This window comes from Pecten maximus, chromosome 17 (genome assembly GCF_902652985.1).
Source record: "Pecten maximus chromosome 17, xPecMax1.1, whole genome shotgun sequence".
In the NCBI taxonomy this organism is placed as follows: domain Eukaryota; kingdom Metazoa; phylum Mollusca; class Bivalvia; order Pectinida; family Pectinidae; genus Pecten; species Pecten maximus.
This window is the reverse complement of record NC_047031.1, coordinates 25343334-25367693: the sequence shown is the minus strand read 5'-3', so window position 1 is coordinate 25367693 and position 24360 is coordinate 25343334. Positions and strand designations below refer to the sequence as shown.

The window sequence follows — 24360 nt, the reverse complement described above, 5'->3', positions numbered from 1 at the left end:
GCCGACAAAATGACGGATGTCTTAGATGTAAACATCAGGCATTTACCTGAAAATATTTTACTAGAAATACTTTCATATCTCTCTGTCAAGGATTTGTGTCGAGCAGGAAGGTAAATAGATACTTGATGTGTGCTGTCTACATAGGATGACATCAAATGTTTGAATTTGTCATTGTAAATAATTCTATAATAAGCTGGATTTTTAGCTCTCGACTAGCCTAGAAGTAGAACACATAAATTTACTCTCTAGTAGCCTACCCGGCAGCAATCGAACCAGGATAGGAACTGTACATGTATGATAATCGACTGCTCTACTTCCTGAGCGAAAGAAGCATAATCAATCAGTTGAGTGTCAGAGACCATATTTAACACCTATGTTGAAGGTTAGACCTGCTCCTTTTATAAAAATTCAAATATTTGTGTTCCTACTTTCATTTTTTTATAGTGCCTACATGTATGACGGATATGATAATTTCGCTTCCAGGGTTATTTCTCCCAAGTTTGGGATAAGGCTTTTTTGCCTAATTTTTAGAAGAAAATTCGTCAATTAGGAAAGAATTTTTCAGGAGTGAACTGCTAATTTTGGGAATTTGGCCTAAATACAAAAAAATGTAGGAAATAATTTCAATTGGAAATGGTGCCCCAAAAGCCCTCAGAAAAAATAAAGCCCTTGCTTCAATTGGGATACCAAGGAATTCAAACATGCTGCAACACGGATACTGCATGTGCACTGATTAAGATTCCAGTAGTTATACGTATACTTTTATTATCTACTTTTGGAACATCTGATTTTTTCTTTGCTTGCCTACATGCATTTATACATTGTATATACCGTATATATATATATCTATATCTTGTACATGTGTGTATGTCCTGTACATGCATGAAAGTTAAGTACATAAATTGTAGGTACAGTTATGTATATAAGGACTGGAAAAGTGTAACAACTAGACTGAGATTCGAGATTCTGCTACAATACTCTCTGCTTCAATTAGTATTTGACTCCATGCAAACACAAGACCCTAAACCATCTTTTGGTTATATTATTTAACTATAATTTAGGCGCCAAATTAAATGTAATCTAGGACAATTAAAAAAAATTGCAACAACCAAATTAGAGGTGGGTGTGCTTATAGCCCACACACATATATACATGTACATTTGTATATAATGATTGCATACCATCTTATATTAGCCAGTAATTAATTGGTCTGAGAAATTGGAATGCACTATATGTTGTTATATTATGATGTACATATAATGTATACATGTATATTGTTAAAATAAAAATAAACTTTATCTATTGAGGATGAAATACATGTTTAGCCAAACACTTATCATCCACACGGTCTTCTTTTTATATGTGTTAGATATATAGAGGTTACACAACAAGTGGTTGTTGGATATGGAATTTATTTCACACGAGTAAGTTATTTTTTAAAAGTTACAAAAGACACGAGCTTTAGCGAGTGTTTTTTGCAACTTTTAAAAAATAACTTACGAGTGTGAAATATATTCCATATCCAACAATTTCGAGTTGTGTGACCTGTTTCTACCACAATAATATCGGCTTGAATCAAAGGGAAACGTGGCCAAGTATAATTTCGCGTATGCAAATAAAGTGTACCGGTGACGTCCGGGACCCGGTGATGTGACGTCATTAGATTATTGATGACGTCAATAACAATTGCAGCTTGGGTCAAAGTTCACCGTGTTAGCCAATCAAAATGCGTACAGAGTTTATACCACGTGTGGTATAAACAGATTGTTAATCAACAGCTGTAATGATTAACTAATGGTCTGAGAGTTGAATAACACAGGGTATTGTGGTAGAAAACATATTAATCCATGTTTGAAGAAATTAATGTTTTTCTGCCAAACTAGGTATCTTAAATCTAGAGAGTTGAAGAAACAATATCTGTTTGATAATTACAGTGTATGCAGGGCATGGCGTCGTGTGGTGAGGGACAATACACTGTGGAGGCATGTAGACCTCCTTCCTTACCGCCTTAATCTACAGAAGATGTGGAAGGTCATTCGCGCTCACTTCTCCGAATGTCTCCTCACGATGAAAGTCTGCGGGTTTGCGGAATCAGGTAGGAACAAAAGGAAGAATGAGTCAAGAATTATGGTACGCAAACTTATAATATATACAATTGTTGTCTTCAACAATCATGTATACTAGGAATTTTACTAGGAATTTTACACAAGTAGCTATGTGCATGATGGACCTTGAATGTTTGGCTATACCGTAAACCTGCTCTAACGGCCACCTTGAATAAGCGGCCACCTCCGTTAAGCGGCCAGTCTGTGGTCTGCCCGATGGAAAACACTATATAATGAACCTTTAATAAGCGGTCACCTGTCTAACGCGGCCAACAACCACAAAAATCTGCCCCGAGTCGTTGTGTCGTCCTGTATTAAGCGGCCATTTTGTCCAGAAGTAGACATCCGCAATGATCACATGACCAAATATTTTTATCAAATTCATCAAAACGTTTATCTTTAATGATTTTCATTTCAAAATACACTGAACATGGTATATTGTTATCAATATCAATAAGTGCTTTATAATATGATAAATTCAATAAACTGTTGAAAAAAGAATACGGCAACAGGCCGTTTCTGGCCAACCTGGTTTAAGCAGCCACCTGTCTTAAGCAGCCAATATATGTCGGTCCCTTGGATGGCCGCTTAATACAGGTTTGACTGTATGTATATATAGAGACCTTCCATGAGTGGCTGTGTATATAGAGGACCTTACGTATACGGGAGTGTCATATAGAACTTTTTAGGTCACCTGAGACGAAGTCTCAAGTGACCTATTCTAATCGCCTTTTGTCCGTCGTCGTCCGTCGTGCGTCCGTAAACTTGTTACATTTTCGACTTCTTCTCCAAAACCGCTTAACAAAATTCAATGAAATTTGGCAGAAAGTTTCTATGGCTGAAGGTCAACCAAAATTGTGAATTATATGGTCCCCACCCCCCAGGGGCCTGAGGGGTGGGGCCAAAAAGGGTCAAATTGACTAAAACTTCAAAAATCTTCTACTCTACTCTCAGATATGGTAGAATCAAATACTCTTCATAGATGGAAGGGTCTTAATGTGCTTTACCAAAATTGTGAATTTCATGACCCTGGGGTCTCACGTTTGCCCCTGGGGAGGGGGTAAACTTTACTATAGTTTATATAGGGAAATCACATTTTTGACTATTATTTGTTGGATTTCTATTGGAATTCATTCTAACTTGTATCAAATTATCAGCATGGGATGACAGTTTGATGGTATGTACATGTTGGCCCTAATTGACCCCCAGGGGCTGGTGGGCGAAGCCAAAAGGGTCAAATTGACTCAAATTTCAAAAATCTTCTTCTCTACTCTCAGATATGTTAGAATCAAATACTCTTCATAGATGGAAGGGTGTTAAGGTGGTTTACCAAAATTGTGAATTTCATGACCCTGGGGTCTCACATTTGCCCCTGGGGAGGGGGTAAACTTTACTATAGTTTATATAGGGAAATCACATTTTTGACTATTATTTGTTGGATTTGTATTGGAATTCATTCTAACTTGGTTCAAATTATCAGCATTGGATGACAGTTTGATGGTATGTACATGTTGGCCCTGGTTGACCCCCAGGGGCTGGTGGGCGGGGCCAAAAAGGGTCAAATTGACTGAAATTTCAAAAATCTTCTTCTCTACATGTACTCTCAGATATGGTAGAATCAAATACTCTTCTTAGATTGAAGGCTCTTCATGTGCTTTACCAAAATTGTGAATTTCATGACCCTGGGGTCTCACATTTGCCCCTGGGGAGGGGGTAAACTTTACTATAGTTTATATAGGGAAATCACATTTTTGACTATTATTTGTTGGATTTGTATTGGAATTCATTCTAACTTGGTTCAAATTATCAGCATGGGATTACAGTTTGATGTTATGTACATGTTGGCTCTGGTTGACCCCCAGGGGCTGGTGGGCGGGGCCAAAAAGGGTCAAATTGACTGAAATTTCAAAAATCTTTTCTCTGCTCTCAGATATGTTAGAATCAAATACTCTTCATAGATGGAAGGCTCTTCAGGTGCTTTACCAAAATTGTGAATTTCATGACCCTGGGGTCTCACGTTTGCCCCTTGGTAGGGGGTAAACTTTACTATAGTTTATATAGGGAAATCACATTTTTGACCATTATTTGTTGGATTTGTATTGGAATTCATTCTAACTTGGTTTAAATTATCAGCATGGGATGACAGTTTGATGGTATGTACATGTTGGCCCTAATTGACCCCCAGGGGCTGGTGGGCGAAGCCAAAAGGGTCAAATTGACTCAAATTTCAAAAATCTTCTTCTCTACTCTCAGATATGTTAGAATCAAATACTCTTCATAGATGGAAGGGTGTTAAGGTGGTTTACCAAAATTGTGAATTTCATGACCCTGGGGTCTCACATTTGCCCCTGGGTAGGGGGTAAACTTTACTATAGTTTATATAGGGAAATCACATTTTTGACTATTATTTGTTGGATTTTTATTGGAATTCATTCTAACTTGGTTCAAATTATCAGCATTGGATGACAGTTTGATGGTATGTACATGTTGGCCCTGGTTGACCCCCAGGGGCTGGTGGGCGGGGCCAAAAAGGGTCAAATTGACTGAAATTTCAAAAATCTTCTTCTCTACATGTACTCTCAGATATGGTAGAATCAAATACTCTTCTTAGATTGAAGGCTCTTCATGTGCTTTACCAAAATTGTGAATTTCATGACCCTGGGGTCTCACATTTGCCCCTGGGGAGGGGGTAAACTTTACTATAGTTTATATAGGGAAATCACATTTTTGACTATTATTTGTTGGATTTGTATTGGAATTCATTCTAACTTGGTTCAAATTATCAGCATGGGATTACAGTTTGATGTTATGTACATGTTGGCTCTGGTTGACCCCCAGGGGCTGGTGGGCGGGGCCAAAAAGGGTCAAATTGACTGAAATTTCAAAAATCTTTTCTCTGCTCTCAGATATGTTAGAATCAAATACTCTTCATAGATGGAAGGCTCTTCAGGTGCTTTACCAAAATTGTGAATTTCATGACCCTGGGGTCTCACGTTTGCCCCTTGGTAGGGGGTAAACTTTACTATAGTTTATATAGGGAAATCACATTTTTGACCATTATTTGTTGGATTTGTATTGGAATTCATTCTAACTTGGTTTAAATTATCAGCATGGGATGACAGTTTGATGGTATGTACATGTTGGCCCTAATTGACCCCCAGGGGCTGGTGGGCGAAGCCAAAAGGGTCAAATTGACTCAAATTTCAAAAATCTTCTTCTCTACTCTCAGATATGTTAGAATCAAATACTCTTCATAGATGGAAGGGTGTTAAGGTGGTTTACCAAAATTGTGAATTTCATGACCCTGGGGTCTCACATTTGCCCCTGGGGAGGGGGTAAACTTTACTATAGTTTATATAGGGAAATCACATTTTTGACTATTATTTGTTGGATTTGTATTGGAATTCATTCTAACTTGGTTCAAATTATCAGCATTGGATGACAGTTTGATGGTATGTACATGTTGGCCCTGGTTGACCCCCAGGGGCTGGTGGGCGGGGCCAAAAAGGGTCAAATTGACTGAAATTTCAAAAATCTTCTTCTCTACATGTACTCTCAGATATGGTAGAATCAAATACTCTTCTTAGATTGAAGGCTCTTCATGTGCTTTACCAAAATTGTGAATTTCATGACCCTGGGGTCTCACATTTGCCCCTGGGGAGGGGGTAAACTTTACTATAGTTTATATAGGGAAATCACATTTTTGACTATTATTTGTTGGATTTGTATTGGAATTCATTCTAACTTGGTTCAAATTATCAGCATGGGATTACAGTTTGATGTTATGTACATGTTGGCTCTGGTTGACCCCCAGGGGCTGGTGGGCGGGGCCAAAAAGGGTCAAATTGACTGAAATTTCAAAAATCTTTTCTCTGCTCTCAGATATGTTAGAATCAAATACTCTTCATAGATGGAAGGCTCTTCAGGTGCTTTACCAAAATTGTGAATTTCATGACCCTGGGGTCTCACGTTTGCCCCTGGGTAGGGGGTAAACTTTACTATAGTTTATATAGGGAAATCACATTTTTGACCATTATTTGTTGGATTTGTATTGGAATTCATTCTAACTTGGTTCAAATTATCAGCATTGGATTACAGTTTGATGTTATGTACATGTTGGCCCTGGTTGACCCCCAGGGGCTGGTGGGCGAAGCCAAAAGGGTCAAATTGACTCAAATTTCAAAAATCTTCTTCTCTACTCTCAGATATGTTAGAATCAAATACTCTTCATAGATGGAAGGGTGTTAAGGTGGTTTACCAAAATTGTGAATTTCATGACCCTGGGGTCTCACATTTGCCCCTTGGTAGGGGGTAAACTTTACAATAGTTTATATAGGGAAATCACATTTTTGACTATTATTTGTTGGATTTGTATTGGAATTCATTCTAACTTGGTTCAAATTATCAGCATAGGATTACAGTTTGATGTTATGTACATGTTGGCCCTGGTTGACCCCCAGGGGCTGGTGGGCGGGGCCAAAAAGGGTCAAATTGACTGAAATTTCAAAAATCTTTCTCTATACTCTCAGATATGTTAGAATCAAATACTCTTCATAGATGAAGGGGTCTTAAGGTGGTTTACCAAAATTGTGAATTTCATGACCCTGGGGTCTCACGTTTGCCCCTGGGGAGGGGGTAAACTTTACTATAGTTTATATAGGAAAATCACATTTTTGACTATTATGCTTTGATGGTATGTACATGTTGGCCCTTGTTTACCCCCAGGGGCTGGTGGGCGGGGCCAAAAAGGGTCAATTTAGTTGGCCGAAATATTTCAAATCTCAGGTGACCGTTAAGGCCCTTTGGGCCTCTTGTTAATTCAAACCATTATTAGTGCATCAAATTTCACATGACATACTGAAGAATATATAGAGGATATCTAACAGTGTCTTCAGTAATACCAAATATAGAATATCGTGTGGCTAATATTTTAATATTAGCCCCACTCGTGAAATATATTTGGTATTATATTACTGAAGACACTGTTAGATATTCTGTTTATTACATTTTTTATCAACCAAAAACCTACCCCGTATGCTAACTAGGCCTACAGCGATAATTTGTAAACAAAAAAGTAGTTCCCCCTGTCCAGGTGCTGACATATATGTCAGGCTTTCTGATTGGTCAATTATTTTCGTATTTTCTTATCATTAATTTGATTGGTCAAATCAGCAAAAGTGATATTCACTAGTGAAAAATATGAGTGAAAAATATCACTTTTATAGAATGAATAATTTTTGATATTTCACTGGTAAAAATGTAATAAAAGATTGTATACTTATCACACCATAGGTCATATTTATGAGAATATGATGAAATGAAGACTCAAATTAATTTCGATATAAAACAGGTATCTCTTTGGTTTTGTGACGTTTGATACTAGGTATTGAATTGTACATGTGGTGTCATAAATTATTGGTGACTTCACTTAAGATATTCACAGTGTTATAAATAATGTTTTTGCACATTTATGACAAGAACAGCTCCCAGATTCATCAAAATTTCTTAAAAGAAATTTCCCAAATTAAGACTTTCTGTGGGAAAAAATTATAGTTGTTTAAACCAATAATCCTAAGTGAAGGAATTTTCTTTAATTTAGGAACATAGATTAAAGAACATTGATGAAACTGAGATACAATGATAAAAAGTCAATATTATGAAATAAAAGGTTACACAGAAATCTGAATATATAATTTAAAGACAAATCATCAGGACAAAATATTGAATTGGATTATTTTAATCTACATTTTAAGAGAAAAGCATGAACATTTCTTGATTTTGAGAAAACGTTTATAATTTTCAACTTGAATTTAGGTAATGTAAATGTACCTTTAACAACTAGGATTCCATTTTTTTCAGATTTTCTTGTTACTATTTTTTGGTCTTTTTAGAGAATCACAGAAAGCAAATGGAGACATAACTCCATTGTATACTGTTATGTGTTAACCTTATAATTTTTAAATTATATTAACAAGAATTAAAAGATTGTGTTGTCTTTATAAGGTGGACCTAAACAAAAGAAGCCATCTCTATCTGATGCGATGTTAAGAGATCTCGGAGAGAGATGTCCAAACATCCGTGACCTTCACCTTCATAAATGTAACACTGATAACATCTCCGCCAGCAACCTTCCCAGCTCTCTCACTCGACTGGTTATCCATGGTTGCTCATGGCAACCACGGTGGCTGAAGGGAAAAGAAAAGATATTGCAGAATGTTGTGGATTTGGACCTTTCCTGTTGCTGTAGGGTGGACAGTTTTGATATGCAGGATATTGGAAAATGGAAAGGGTTGAAGACATTGAAGTTGAATGGACTTTATAGATTGAATGAGAAGGGAATCATGCATATAGCGACAAACCTACCACTTCTTGAAAGACTGGAGCTTAGTTATACGCAATGTACAGAACTCGCAGTTCATCACATATCACGGCATCTCAAAAATCTTCGTCACCTGAATATGGCAAACTGTAGTCTACTAAATGATTCTGCTGTGGTGACCTTGTCGTCGGGCCTTCACAAGCTGGAGTACCTAGATCTCAAATCTAACAGCAGACTCACCATTTCAGGTTTGTCCTCACTCAAGGCTTGTAAACGGTTGGGCGTGTTGGTGTTTGACTTCAAAGATGACACTGAAATACAGCTTTTACAATCAGAGTTGCCAAGTTGTACAATGATCAATGGTGATGTTTGAAAGAATTTTTATTTTAAATGTCGGGGGGAAAATAGACACTAAACACTCAAAATTTTCAAGAACAATGCATACCTGTCTATAATAACCTTTAAGTACCATCAGTAGATGATTAATACTGAAACTCAAAAGTCTTGGAAGATTAACGGTTAACTGTTTTAACTCTTTTTGAACTGGGTCACTATATAATCTGGGAAAAACACTTAATGAAATAATGCTTTCTATGGTAAAACATGAAATTAAAGAGTTCAAAGTTTTACTTTACCTGTATAACTTTTGTAGAAAATGATGGCATTCTATATTTATACATATAATATGAATAGATATATTTATATAGAGATACAATTTTTATGTCCATCCTTACATATTAAGGGGGGATAACTCATTCTTATTTGGTGTTGTAATCTGTTATTTTTGAGCCATGGGATTGTGTAAGTCTCTGACATGATTCATTTATTGCAAAATCATATAAGATTCAAGGGTTCAAGATTTTGTTTGAAAAGGGATTTGCAAAATCAAGGTTTTATACCTTAAAAGACTTTTTATGGAAATGGTCTAAAAAAATTTAACCTAGCTACATCTTCCAAAATTTGGATATTTGTTCGCTATTGTTTAATTTTAACTATATTTGTTAGGTGATATTAATTTAAGGAACAAGAAGTGCTATGCAAGTAGATGTAAAAGGGAGATTCCACATCAAAATTGAAGGAGGATTTATGCCTAATGTGTAATAAGGATGACAGATATTTTATCAACTGTTACATCATTGGATTAGATCGATTACAATTATTCATGTCTCTCCCATTGGTGATTGATGTGGTGTACAGCTCTGTGTATTTAAGTATAAGCTGTATATAATTTACTCTATAAAGAATTGTTAGGACAGTAGGTCCTCCCCTACCCTAGACCTAGTTATTGACTAATGTTAGGACAGTAGGTCCTCCTCTACCCTATAGGCCTAGTTATTGACTAATGTTAGGACGATAGGTCATCCCCTACCCTAGGCCTAGTTATTGACTAATGTTAGGACGATAGGTCATCCCCTACCCTAGGCCTAGTTATTGACTAATGTTAGGACAATAGGTCATCCCCTACCCTAGGCCTAGTTATTGACTAATGTTAGGACGATAGGTCATCCCCTACCCTAGGCCTAGTTATTGACTAATGTTAGGACGATAGGTCATCCCCTACCCTAGGCCGAGATATTGACTAATGTTAGAACGATAGGTCATCCCCTACCCTAGGCCTAGTTATTGACTAATGTTAGGACAGTAGGTCTTCCTCTACCCTAGGCCTAGTTATTGACTAATGTTAGAACGATAGGTCATCCCCTACCCTAGGCCTAGTTATTGACTAATGTTAGGACGATAGGTCATCCCCTACCCTAGGCCTAGTTATTGACTAATGTTAGGACGATAGGTCATCCCCTACCCTAGGCCGAGATATTGACTAATGTTAGAACGATAGGTCATCCCCTACCGTAAGCCGAGATATTGACTAATGTTAGAACAGTAGGTCTTCCCCTACCCTAGGCCGAGATATTGACTAATGTTAGAACAGTAGGTCTTCCCCTACCCTAGGCCTAGTTATTGACTAATGTTAGGACAGTAGATCTTCCCCTACCCTAGGCCTAGTTATTGACTAATGTTAGGACAGTAGGTCTTCCCCTGCCCTAGGCCGAGATATTGACTAATGTTAGGACAGTAGGTCATCCCCTACCCTAGGCCCAGTTATTGACTAATGTTAGGACAGTAGGTCTTCCCCTGCCCTAGGCCGAGATATTGACTAATGTTAGGACGGTAGGTCTTCCCCTACCCTAGACCTAGTTATTGACTAATGTTAGGACGGTAGATCTTCCCCTACCCTAGGCCTAGTTATTGACTAATGTTAGGACAGTAGGTCTTCCCCTGCCCTAGGCCGAGATATTGACTAATGTTAGGACGGTAGGTCTTCCCCTACCCTAGACCTAGTTATTGACTAATGTTAGGACGGTAGATCTTCCCCTACCCTAGGCCTAGTTATTGACTAATGTTAGGACGATAGGTCATCCCCTACCCTAGGCCTAGTTATTGACTAATGTTAGGATGGTAGATCTTCCCCTACCCTAGACCTAGTTATTGACTAATGTTAGGACGATAGGTCATCCCCTACCCTAGGCCTAGTTATTGACTAATGTTAGGACAGTAGGTCTTCCCCTAGCCTACCCTACCCTAGTTATTGACTAATGTTAGGACGATAGGTCCTCCCCTACCCTAGGCCTAGTTATTGACTAATGTTAGGACGATAGGTCATCCCCTACCCTAGGCCTAGTTATTGACTAATGTTAGGACGATAGGTCATCCCCTACCCTAGACCTAGTTATTGACTAATGTTAGGACAGTAGGTCATCCCCTACCCTAGACCTAGTTATTGACTAATGTTAGGACAGTAGATCTTCCCCTACCCTAGACCTAGTTATTGACTAATGTTAGGATGGTAGATCTTCCCCTACCCTAGGCCTAGTTATTGACTAATGTTAGGACAGTAATTCTTCCCCTACCCTAGGCCTAGTTATTGACTAATGTTAGGACAGTAAATCATCCCCTACCCTAGACCTAGTTATTGACTAATGTTAGGACAGTAGGTCCTCCCCTACCTTAGGCCTAGTTATTGACTAATGTTAGGACGATAGGTCATCCCCTACCCTAGGCCTAGTTATTGACTAATGTTAGCACAGTAATTCTTCCCTACCCTAGGCCTAGTTATTGATTAATGTTAGGGCAGTAGGTCATCCCCTACCATAGGCCGTGATATTGACTAATGTTAGGACAGTAAATCATCCCCTACCCTAGGCAAAGTTATTGACTAATGTTAGCACAGTAATTCTTCCCTACCCTAGGCCTAGTTATTGATTAATGTTAGGGCAGTAGGTCATCCCCTACCATAGGCCGTGATATTGACTAATGTTAGGACAGTAAATCATCCCCTACCCTAGGCAAAGTTATTGACTAATGTTAGAACAGTAGGTCTTCCCCTACCCTAGGCCTAGTTATTGACTAATGCTAGGACAGTAGGTCTTCCTCTACCCTAGACCTAGTTATTGACTAATGTTAGGACGGTAGATCTTCCCCTACCCTAGGCCTAGTTATTGACTAATGTTAGGACGGTAGATCTTCCCCTACCCTAGACCTAGTTATTGACTAAGGTTAGGCAGTAGATCTTCCCCTACCCTAGGCCTAGTTATTGATTAATGTTAGGACAGTAGGTCATCCCCTACCCTAGGCCTTGTTATTGACTAATGTTAGGGCAGTAAATCTTCCCCTACCCTAGGCCTTGTTATTGACTAATGTTAGGGCAGTAGATCTTCCCCTACCCTAGGCCTTGTTATTGACTAATGTTAGATACAAATTTATTTAATGTATAGAATTTAAAAAAAAATCCATTGAAAAATAAAATGAATGAAATATTTAGTGAGAATATTATAGGTACGAATACTTTTGTCTGGATTCTGTATGCTTTTACTGTTATAACTCATAGACACTACATATATGTTTCATAATTTAACTATGTTGATATATTTTTTCATGAAGACATGTTTTATTATTATACCTTTACGTTTTTTTCTCTATATGAATGTAATGTGATAATTTGACTATCAGCCTCGAGAGGATTGTGCATGTCTTTTCAGGATTATCACACCGTGTGACAGTTCGAAAAAACTGTCACACGGCAAACTGTCTCACACCGAACTGTCACACCCTGCTGTAACGTCGTCAGAACGTTTGAAAGACAAACAGCATGCAAGTGCTTAATTGATACAGATTGTTTGTTGTTGCAGACGGTAGCCTAACATTTTGTTTTCTCTCACCAAACTGTCAAACATGGATCAACACACAAGTTTTCAAAATGCGCCACAGACGTAGAGATCGAGTCATTATTAATGGACAGAGATAGCCAAAACACTAAAAAGGAGGGTAACTTAGCAAATAATTATTTTTATATAGAGAAAAAAACATAAAGGTATAATAAAACAGTTATCAAATGGGGTAATTCGGGCAATAGTAATTTGTCAGCCCCTCAACAACAACTGTTGCTTCGGGGCTGACAAAATTACTATCGCCCTCATACCCATTTGATAACTATATATTATATAGACTACAAGTATAATTGAAAGCAATCTTAATATATACTTATTTATCACATACTGTAATCCGTCTGTTATCCAAAGCCTTACCCAAAAATAAAAACATCTTGGACTCATTTAATCAAATCTACCGTCAAATGAAAACTAAAAACTAAATAATTTTTCATGTAATTTAAAAATAAATTGTATAATTACAAAAGTGAATTCTCATACAGGAGTCTCTATTGCATTCAAGAAACTACTCAGTAAACCTCTGATGTGCTCAGGTCTGGTGTGAAAACATTGCAAATTATCAAAGTGCAGTTGTTGGTGACACGTGTGTTAAGAGTCCAATACATGTATATATCCTACTGCAAAAGCTGTGATTTTTAATGGCAATGCTCCTTTACCCTTATAAAGCTAAAATGGTTAATTTGGTTTGGTTTGGTTTATTTTGTTTAACATCCTATTAACAGCTAAGGTCATTTAAGGACAGCCTCCCGTGCATGCAACATGTATGAGTGTGGTGAGTGTGTATGTGTTTTGGGAGGCTGCGGTATGTTCGTGTTAAGTCTTCTTGTGATAGGCCTGAACTTTTGCTGATCTATAGTGCTACCTCACTGAAGCATACTGCCGAAGACACCCAGCAGCACACCCCACCTGGTCACATTATACTAACAACAGAAGAATCAGTCGTTTCACTCCAAATATGCTGAAGATGGTTAAGTATTGATGTATAACAAAATGGTTTCTATGATCAGCACGTGAGATTTATTGATAACTTGTTTGATCAAGGTCAGTGGTCATTATCTAAGATTGCACTTTCATATAGAAAAAAACTGAAACTAGCTATATGAAGAAGCAATGGCATACTTTTGGTGGGTGAGTGATGACACAATATTTTTAACCCATATTGATCCTAATGTCATGATTGTTTTTTTTCAAATTGTTGAGAAATTGAAGCTAGATCAATGTTTTACTCGTTATGAACATATTAATAATGAATCAAGTGTAAAAATGCTCAAATATGTATATACTATTTACAATATGTTGACACATTTATATTGTATATTAATAGTATTATTATTTTAGTATGTGATATATTCTGAGATATAAATGTATACAGGTATAATAGTTTACATTGGACTTGTTGGTTTAGAGTTGTTATGTATGGTATCTTAGATAAATATCAGGTTAATACCGCCTCCTTTATATTGTTTGCTGGATTTTCAATACAATCTTCCCTATTGTCTTCTTTATTAAACTGATTTTGGGTCTAGTATACTATACAAGGTTTGGGTACTCATTTCCTTGTTGTCTATGATACTAAACTAGGTATGGGCACTCCTTTCCTTGTTGTCTAGTATACTGGACACGGTTTGGGTAGTCCCTTCCCTGTTGCCTAGTATACTGGACAAGGTTTGGGTACTCCCTTCCTTGTTGTCTAGTATACCGGACAAGGTTTGGATACTCCTTTCCTTGTTGTCTATGATACTAAACTAGGTATGGGCACTCCTTTCCTTGTTAAGGTTTGGGTACTCCCTTCCTTGTTGTCTGGTATACTGGACAAGGTTTTGGGTACTCCCTTCCCTGTTGTCTAGTATACTGGACACGGTTTGGGTACTTTCTTCCTTGTTGTCTGGTATACTGGACAAGGTTTTGGGTACTCCCTTCCCTGTTGTCTAGTATACTGGATAAGGTTTTGGGTACTCCCTTCCCTGTTGTCTAGTATACTGGACAAGGTTTGGGTACTCCCTTCCCTGTTGTCTAGTATACTGGACAAGGTTTGGGTACTCCCTTCCCTGTTGTCTAGTATACTGGACACGGTTTGGGTACTCCCTTCCCTGTTGTCTAGTATACTGGACAAGGTTTGGGTACTCCCTTCCCTGTTGTCTAGTATACTGGACAAGGTTTGGGTACTCCCTTCCCTGTTGTCTAGTATATACTGGACACGGTTTGGGTACTCCCTTCCCTGTTGTCTAGTATACTGGACAAGGTTTGGGTACTCCCTTCCCTGTTGTCTAGTATACTGGACACGGTTTGGGTACTCCCTTCCCTGTTGTCTAGTATACTGGACACGGTTTGGGTACTCCCTTCCCTGTTTAGTATTCTGGACACGGTTTGGGTACTCCCTTCCCTGTTGTCTAGTATACTGGACAAGGTTTGGGTACTCCCTTCCCTGTTGTCTAGTATTCTGGACACGGTTTGGGTACTCCCTTCTCTGTTTAGTATTCTGGACACGGTTTGGGTACTCCCTTCCCTGTTGTGTAGTATATACTGGACAAGGTTTTGGGTAGTCCCTTCCCTGTTGTCTAGTATACTGGACAATGTTTTGGGTACTCCCTTCCCTGTTGTCTAGTATACTGTACAAGGTTTTGGGTACTCCCTTCCCTGTTGTCTAGTATACTGGACAAGGTTTTCGGTACTCCCTTCCCTGTTGTCTAGTATACTGGACAAGGTTTTGGGTACTCCCTTCCCTGTTGCCTAGTATACTGTACAAGGTTTTGGTACTCCTGTTGTCTAGTATACTGGACAAGGTTTGGGTACTCCCTTCCTTGTTGTCTAGTATACTGGACAAGGTTTTGGGTACTCCATTCCCTGTTGTCTAGTATACTGGACACGGTTTGGGTACTCCCTTCCCTGTTGTCTAGTATACTGGACAAGGATTTTGGTACTCCCTTCCTTGTTGTCTAGTATACTGGACAAGGTTTTGGGTACTCCATTCCCTGTTGTCTAGTATACTGGACACGGTTTGGGTACTCCCTTCCCTGTTGTCTAGTATACTGGACAAGGTTTGGGTACTCCCTTCCTTGTTGTCTAGTATACTGGACAAGGTTTGGGTACTCCCTTCTCTGTTAAGTATTCTGGACATTATTTTGATTACCCCCTGTCTTGTTGTGTATTATAAGAGTCGTATCCCTTTTGTCTAGAGAACCAGACGTTCTATCAGTACTCAGTGTGGTTCTTTTAATAAGACAGGTTCTGTTCTAAAGACGTTACAGTGACCTAGACCAAAGCAGAATCTGGTTTTGTTTTCTCCTATAATAAAGTTCATGTTAATAATTTGGTGATAAGTGTATCGTGGTGCAAGTTTTGAATTTATCTCCATGTTGACTTTTACTTAAACTAATTCACCCTCACTTGTACGTTTTGAATGTTATGTTGAAGAGACATTTTCCTATGCCAGTGAAATACGTTCACTTGTAATGGCTTAGGACCGTTGTTGACCTGCATTCAACGATATGAAGTGTATGCATCATATTTATCGAGATATATTTGTTAGGTTATAGGGGTTAACTTTATCGAACAAGAGAGCGGATGTTGAGGATTTGGTTTGGTTTGGTTTATTTTGTTTAACGTCCTATTAACAGCTAAGGTCATTTAAGGACGACCTCCCGTGCGTGCGACATGTATGCGTGTGGTGAGTGCGTATGTGTGTTTAGGGAGGCTGCGGCTGAGGACACACCTAATGTAAGACAAAGTAGCGAGGAAAGAAAGGAAACATTTAAGATACCAAGTGTTGCAATGGGACAGAAGATCGAGAGATAAAGTCTTGTCTTGTTGTTTTTATGAAAGAAAGAAAAGATTTACGACTAAAGTCGCATTTAATACTAAATGTTTAATTCTTTATTTCCCTTTTTTAACTTATTTTTGTGTATTGGGGAAATTGGCTTAGAATTCCTATACGAAAGTCGAAAAAAATTATTGGCTGGCGGAGAGCCGATATGGTAGTAAATTGACTAGATAGATTGCAATTATTTCCCTTTTTAGCGAGATCTTCTTGCGTATAAATTTGATTTTGATGATTATTTTTGTCATGGAATTTGTTGGTGATTATATCAGTTATTATATATTTTCTGATGAAAATTGTGTGATGTAATATATTGACTAATAAAATTGTAATGCAGCTATTTTCTTGTTTTTGTGATAGACCCAAACATTACATATCAAGAACATTTTGAAATAAATTTATTCCAAAGAAGCATGCAGACCATCGATTCAAAAGTTCAAGTAGAGGTTTTGAAAACAAAAACCCCAAATAAATACCTGACTGAATAAACAAACAAAATCTTCATAAGTGAAAACAAAACTTTTTATTTAGAAAAGTGTAAATATTGATATTATGTCAATAAATGAAACATTCCATTTAAAATGTTATAAAAGAATGCTGGAAAACCCGTAATACAAATTGTATATCGTCAAAGAAATAAACCTATGTTAGTAATATATTTTCCAGTGACTGACTGGTTGATTGACCTGTTGCCTTTCCGATGATTTCCCAGATAGATAAACTCAAAATAATAGTTCCCCGGGAATGTTAGTCACTCAATTGACTTTCTGTTTTAAAACAAAAGTTGACTATGTACATCAAGAGTGATATATGAAAATAAGAGTTGGTCCGCTATCATCGTTTTGCCCATCATGTCACCTTAGGGTTTGATATTGCCTTACATACAATATTGACAAAATGATGTTTACGGACGTTATCAACGAATCATTGGGTTAATGAAAGAGAAACAAACATTCCTTCTAACAGTCAAGCAGAGAACCTGGGACCAATTTCATCAGTATTTCTGAACTTTTGTTTTTGTTGTTGAAAAAAAACCCCATAGTTTTAATACTATTACTTCAACTCCAGAAATGCACAATTACTACAGAAAACATACAATTTTTCATTGGAAAACATTACTGAATTTAAGTAAAGTTCTTAAATTTGATGTATTCCATAGATTCTGCAATGCTTTCCTTTAGAAGAATTCAAGCTGAGGAATTTCTTCGAAGAATGTTAATGAAACCGGGGCCAGATACCGATTTTATAGACTAAATATTATTTTGGTTGTCTCTACAAGGAAATAAAAGCCCATGAAAAAGTGTAATCATTAGCAAAACGTAAACTCGTAAAATTCAAAACTGATATACCAGAATCACTAAACGACAGGAGTTTTATTTAAAATATATAGAGCTATCAGTTTTTCAAATAAATCGAAATTCATTTGCCAATAGATAAATAACGAGATAGACGAACGTGTTTTCTGTTGATTGCGTAGTGATTTCCTTATCAATGGCGTAGCTACCTGGTTCATTTTAACATAGACTATCAACAACTATGGCCATCTAAAGACGGCATCCCTTGTATGCGATATGCATGCGTGTTTGGGGAGGCTGCGGTAATTTTCTGTTTGATACCGACTTTATAGTGCTTCCTCACTGAAATATACTGTCGAATTCAAGAAGCAGGACACCCCATCCGGAGGCTGCAGTATGTTTATGCACAGGGGCATGGTTAGTCTTATATTAAAGAAACATAGCCAGAAATACCTATATATAAAGATTTTTAGTATAGGTATTTCTGGCCAATTTTTTAATATAAGTCTAGTTCCATAACTGTTATGAATATAATTTTTATCACATACATGCGATATATGTTGAAGACGATTAATGGAATTTATATACTGAACATGACTGGAGATTTCACCCAGAGACTTTACATCAAACCAACACTTCCTTCCTGTTTTAATGTTAGTCGTCATTATTCTGGACGTAAATATTCCCTCATATTCATAAATAATGTCTGTCGTGGTAAAGTCATAAAGGATTCTACCATGGTCATAACTAGCAGGAACATATATATAAATCATATGAATATATAAAATTCAGCTGCGAGTATTTTTGCATAGATTCAATCACAGCGAGATACGTTATTTCAGATTCTGTCTTCAAAATCCCATCTAATTCCACATTAAACTTAAAACAGTACCTTAATGTTTAAAACACGCAACGATATAGGTTAGTCACGTTTCATGATATTTTTTTCTTAATTTGAATGCCAGTAAAGATGATTACTGTAAAATACTTAACCAATCGGTATTTTATTTTTGAATAATCTTTGATATTTCATGTTGGGAAATAGTTATTTGTTCGATGTCATTATTTCAGTCACTTTGTTTTTTTGACTATTGGTTGTCAAATGGAATTTAAAATTACTCGAGAGAGCGAAAGTGAACCTAACCCCTGGAGTATGGAGAATGTCAATGGATTGAAAAGGAAAGTCCCTCCCAGCGACCAAAAGTCCATTAGATCGATATGTAGGCTCCTCTTAACGACAGAGAATGTCCGTTCTGAGCAGATTAGTTCAGATTGTGATGACCAAAACATTAACCAACTGTATGCTCCTCCATCTACAACACGGTACAGCATTGACTACTTGCAGTCCTCGTTATTTCGTCTGGCTCCTCTCCATTCTTCACTTGTTTTATAGCCTTTTTGATCTGTAGAGAAGATACTTGTATTAGTATATCAATTTCCATTAGTATTTACCTTTTAGAACCAACTCACAACAAAGACACACTGCATCAAAAACCCCTTCAGTGTGTTTAAATAAATATTCAATATGTTTTATAGTTTCTGATTTAGGCCGTAAAAGAATAAAGTAATTCAACCTTTTAGAACCAACTCACAAAAAAGAAATACTGCATCAAAAATCCCTTTTGTGTGTTAAAATAAATATTCAACATATGTATTATAGGTTTTGATTGAGGCTAAAAGTAATTAGGATGAGTTTTACTGGAGCGTCTTGCGTGTCTTCGGGTGACACGTTCTTGTTGTTTCGGGAACAATATGTTTGCCTTATCACCAGAAACGTGACAGGAACATAGACATGGTGTCCACTTACATGTACAGTGGGCAGTGAAAATTTGTGAACACCCATTGTACTCTAAATGTTTATTTAAATATCACAGTATGAAAAAAATCTTAACGTTCGTCAGTTCTCATTGTCACAGCGCCGTAATCTTTGTTTTTCCTATGAAGATGATGTCAGATTCTTGTTCTTAAAACATGTTCTGTTTACTTTCATCCCATTGTTAAGTCGTTAAGAATAATGTTCCCGTGTTCTAGAACAGCCAGTAATAGTGTTCATGATGTCATCCAAAGACACCCCTTTTTTGAACACTGTCAGGCTACAATGTTTTGGTAAATGTGAAGAATTTTATTGCTGCCCGTCTTCTCAATATATACAAAAATGTATGGTTATTTAATGGCGGCCTTACCTGTGTGTTAGGTGCATGACTGTGAATGAGTGTGTGTTTTTGAGTTTGCAATATGCTCGTAATTGCCCACTTGTGATAGTGCGGAATTGATGCCGACTTTTAAAGTGTTACATCACTTACGCATACTACCAAAGACACTCAGCAAGACACCCCTCCCGGTCACATTATACTGACAATGGGCGAACCAGTCCAAATGCAACGTATGTTCGTGTTTGCTTACCTATGATAGCGTGGAAGTTATAGTCCCGCCTCCAGCAGGACATACCATCCAGTCAGTTCATACCGAGGTTAAACTGATGTTCTATATGCTAGTAGTATGTTCCTTTTTGAAGAAATATGCTTAATTCTATTTCTGTCGAATTTCAAAAAGTCTACTTTACACAGGAAACATGTATACAATATCAATTAAGATTAACACACAAACTTACGTCTGCTCTCCTCGGGTAACTTCCTAGCTTTGCCTTTGAGAAAATGAGCTTGTTGTTGATGGACACCTCAAACAAACCTGAAACGACACAAAGTTTATTGTTTTAATACGTCATCAGAAACGATACAATTCTCTTATTTTTTTAATTTTTATTACAAACTGATTCGAATTTTATCATACATTTTGTACTTGAACAAAATACATGTCATTTAATTAAATCCGTTTAAGAACTTAGTCTCTACAGTGATGACAAAAGTTTGGTTTTATTTGTTTAACATGGTTTGGTTTCATTTGTTTAACATCCTATCAACATCTTAAGTGAACAAACGTGCGAACGGAACATTATAACACCCGTTCCCTGTCATTGTCGCGGGGAGATAATGTTTCCTTTAGTGAACAAGTATTTAAATTGGATTCCATTGTTGATTATGGCATTTGCAATCTGAATTGCTTAACCAATACATAAAGTACATACTCTGTCATCCCGAATAGCCTTCAACCCTGGACTCTGGTGCCTCCTGCAAAATTGTCTTGCGGATTCCATTGTACCAGACATTGCTCAGTTGTCATTCAAAGCTGTAATTAAGAAATGTTTTTTATTTATTGATCGCTGTGTACAATGTATTCATAATTACAAAAAGTTCGTTTTTATCGGCAAAATTGTCTCCGTGAACAAAATGATTTTAAAATGAGCGGCCAATATTTACGAAGGATCGTCGTATGGAAAATGAACTAATATTTTATTTTTAACGGGCCATCAATACTCAACAGGTAATTCGGAATGTATGAAATGTATCAGTACATTAAATGAAATAAACGCATACAGCACAAGCCGTGAGACTGTCTAGTGTTTAACATTACACGATCATGATTTCATATCAACAGAAAGATACGTCTGTACAATGTATGACTACATTAAGTAATCTTATCTATTCTGAAACTGGTGGGATTCCTAATCCATTTAGAGAAAACAAAAACTGTTTTAATAATCACAATAGCATGACTCTGTAGCATTTACAGTACTGACTTTCCACTCTACTTGAATGTTTTTAACACTTCGATATTTCAAGATAGATGCACAGGTAAATATGTTCGTGAATAAAATATAACAAGAAAGTAGAAAAAAAATGAAAAATTACAAATTGTTAAATGCTTCCTTATGTAAAATAAATAAATATAACTAAAGTTCAAATGTAGTGTCAAGGGACATATTACCAGGAATGAAGGTGCTAAAAAGAAGATAATGAATCTTCATTTTCGCACACTAATTATTGACAGAGAAAAGTCGTATGACCATTGACCAACCTGTTTAAATGTAGATAACAATTTACGAAATTAATTCGATACATCATATGTATATACATGTATGGTATGTATGTGTGGTATTTATGTAATTATGTATGTGTGGTATGGTATGGGTCAATCAAATGCGATTACAGGTTGTGGGTCAGTAATGGTAAGTGTGGATTTCCACGCTAGACCATAACAAGACGGACTCACAACTGGTGATCATATTTGAAGTATCGAAATATCATACAAGGTATGTATGTATGTGCGAGATGCAATCAAGCATGATGACATATTTGTCAGGATACTGAATCCAGGGCCTCAACCCTGGCAGCAGTCCAAATCGTTAAATGTTCTGTGGCAATACAATTTTTGAACGGTAAAAAAAAAAAAAAAAAAAAAAATTCGATACATCAGCATCACCTCAAATATTTAACCTGATTTAATTCATAACCAGTTTTAAATATCACACCCAACAGTTAATCATTAAATCTGATTAAACTAGCACATACTGTATGCATCGTATTTTATACTATAATATCAACACTGTAGCAAAGTTTAAAATGGTAACATATTCAGGGCTTGAATAGCGAATTCAATTACATTTATAGATTTATTGATTTAATTTAGGAACAATATTGACTTGTTTGGGACGTTTACAATTTTAACTATACATTGTATTTCAAGCATTTTGACTTTATGACTGCGTTTTTCAATGGATATTCTTGAGATTCCAAACTTTTTATGAACTCATTTACTCTTTTATTTGATAATATTGTTTTAAATTTTTGCAATCGAATTCAAGAGATAATGCATGTTACGTTTTTTTTCAAATTTTTTAACAATGACATTATTAAGGATGAATTGAAAGATAATGAGCAAACACATTTTCATTTATTTTAGAAAATTTAAGCACGGGGAATTATGTAAACATATCCAACGGAAGCTAGGAATTGTCTACAAGCATATGGAATTTAAAGAAAAACCATTGTAAGATAGTCATCAAATTAAACATGTTTAAAAATAGTATGGTCTCCCAATAATCTATTTAATATTAAGGAAGATCTATTGATAACTACTTGTCATTAACTTGAAATGCAACAATAAACCGAATCATTCGATAAGATCTCACCACAACTGAACGGTAACATGTATATCCCTCAATTGGGTGTTTGGTTTGACATCGAGATTCTCTTCCGTGTCCGCCATAGCGACTAATTGTTGATACAGTTAGATTCGTCTCCCTTTAAACCCCGTTTCCGTTTAGGGAGTGGCTAACAACCGGATAAAACTACCTGACTAATGACCCGGTAGCAATATCGAAGATACCATCGTTTCTCCACAGATTTAACAGAAAATTGAAAACCCGCATAGAAAATAAATTGATTTTCTTTAAAACGAGTAAATCGTCGACTTTTATGTTCATGGCTGATCTTCAGTGAAAGTATCCATATGTAGTAATTAAGTCAACATTAATCGCATTCATGGATTTTAAAGGTTTGGTTTTGTTTGTTTAATGTCCTATCAACAGCTAAGGGCATTTAAGGACGGCCTCCCGTTCGTGATTTTAAAGGTAAAATAACAGTTATCTCACCGATTGCCGTCATGCTTTAAATAATGACGTTATCAAAGTTCCCTATGCTAAGTAATTTTTTTTCACTTTCATTTAAGAATTGATTGTCAATTTTGTTGCTTGCATGGACTGATGAAGGGAAGTGAACCTCATGCAAATGAAGTGAACTGCGAAGCAGTTCATGTACCATTTGCACGAGGTTCACTTCCCTTATCAGTCCATGCAAGAAGCAGTTCATGTACCATTTGCACGAGGTTCACTTCCCTTATCAGTCCATGCAAGCAACAAAATTGACAATCAATCCTTATATTTACATTAATCAAATTAAAAACTTCGCAACCAGATTGCAAAATTCGGTCGCAACAGTGTGACGTAAGTGCGTCACTTTGTAACATTGTTATACTTATCGTACATGTGTGCACAGTAGTGGAACAGCAGACAGTCAGCTATTCTTGTCGCCAAGGCAACACAAAATATAGTGCCATACACATTTTGATTATTACGATGTTGATACACATAAATACGATATTTTCAAGGTAAAATATTCATTTATAACAAATTTTTATGAAATTGTATAATAAAAACTTAGCAATACCCATATAAATACGAATTTAAAGTACAGTGTTGACAGTATAGTATGTGTGTGATTTGGTCGCTCGAGACACAGGGACTCGGTTAAAAAAATGAGTTCAGTGAAATATCACAACATTAAAAAAAAATAGTGTTTATATACTCTCTAAAGCCTTGACAAAAATCGAATTTTGTAAGGTTTTATAATTTGAATGAATGTTGAATTTTTATTCTTTCGATTATTTATAGATGTCATATGTTACTCAAAATTTAACGCTGAACCCCTGTGACCGTATGTGATGCAGTCTAATAGCCGGGATATTCAGAGCTCGAGAAAAAGTGTAACAGTGTGGATTTTAATCGCAGGTTAGCTGATGATGTATATGGTGTTCTTGACATATTGGATTTCATTGTTGCAATAGCGTTTTGGGATGTAAATTCTGATAATAGTAAGTAAAGAAACATTGATTTGAAAATTGGCGGTATTCGACGGCCGGAAACTTGTGTCCTCCATATGTTTAGATTGAGTCAAATTACGACAATAATGTGTTCCTGATC

At 36.6% G+C, this 24360-nt stretch overlaps 1 protein-coding gene and 1 long non-coding RNA gene across 2 annotated transcripts; one reads left to right on the top strand and one right to left on the bottom strand.

The window, feature by feature from the left end:
• The first annotated feature begins 9 nt into the window (after positions 1-9).
• LOC117314999 (F-box/LRR-repeat protein 12-like) lies at positions 10-9730 on the top strand. The gene is made up of 3 exons (XM_033869119.1): positions 10-110; positions 1935-2095; positions 8109-9730. Exons 1-3 carry the CDS (start codon positions 10-12, stop codon positions 8795-8797), a joined length of 951 nt encoding a protein of 316 aa, XP_033725010.1. The 3' UTR covers positions 8798-9730.
• Positions 9731-16971: 7241 nt separating this feature from the next.
• On the bottom strand, positions 16972-22888 carry LOC117315601. The gene is made up of 4 exons (XR_004529726.1): positions 22792-22888; positions 20848-20948; positions 20374-20450; positions 16972-19165 (listed from the first exon to the last, which is right to left on the bottom strand). It is a non-coding gene; the product is annotated as an uncharacterized LOC117315601 (long non-coding RNA).
• Between the last annotated feature and the right edge of the window lie 1472 nt (positions 22889-24360).

Bases quoted from the DNA above. Each gene is read 5' to 3' on its own strand.
- LOC117314999 (XM_033869119.1), top strand. From the start codon at position 10: ATGACGGATGTCTTAGATGTAAACATCAGGCATTTACCTGAAAATATT. The intron at 111-1,934 runs GTAAATAGATAC...TGATAATTACAG, and splicing joins GATTTGTGTCGAGCAGGAAG to TGTATGCAGGGCATGGCGTC. The intron at 2,096-8,108 runs GTAGGAACAAAA...TGTCTTTATAAG, and splicing joins CTGCGGGTTTGCGGAATCAG to GTGGACCTAAACAAAAGAAG.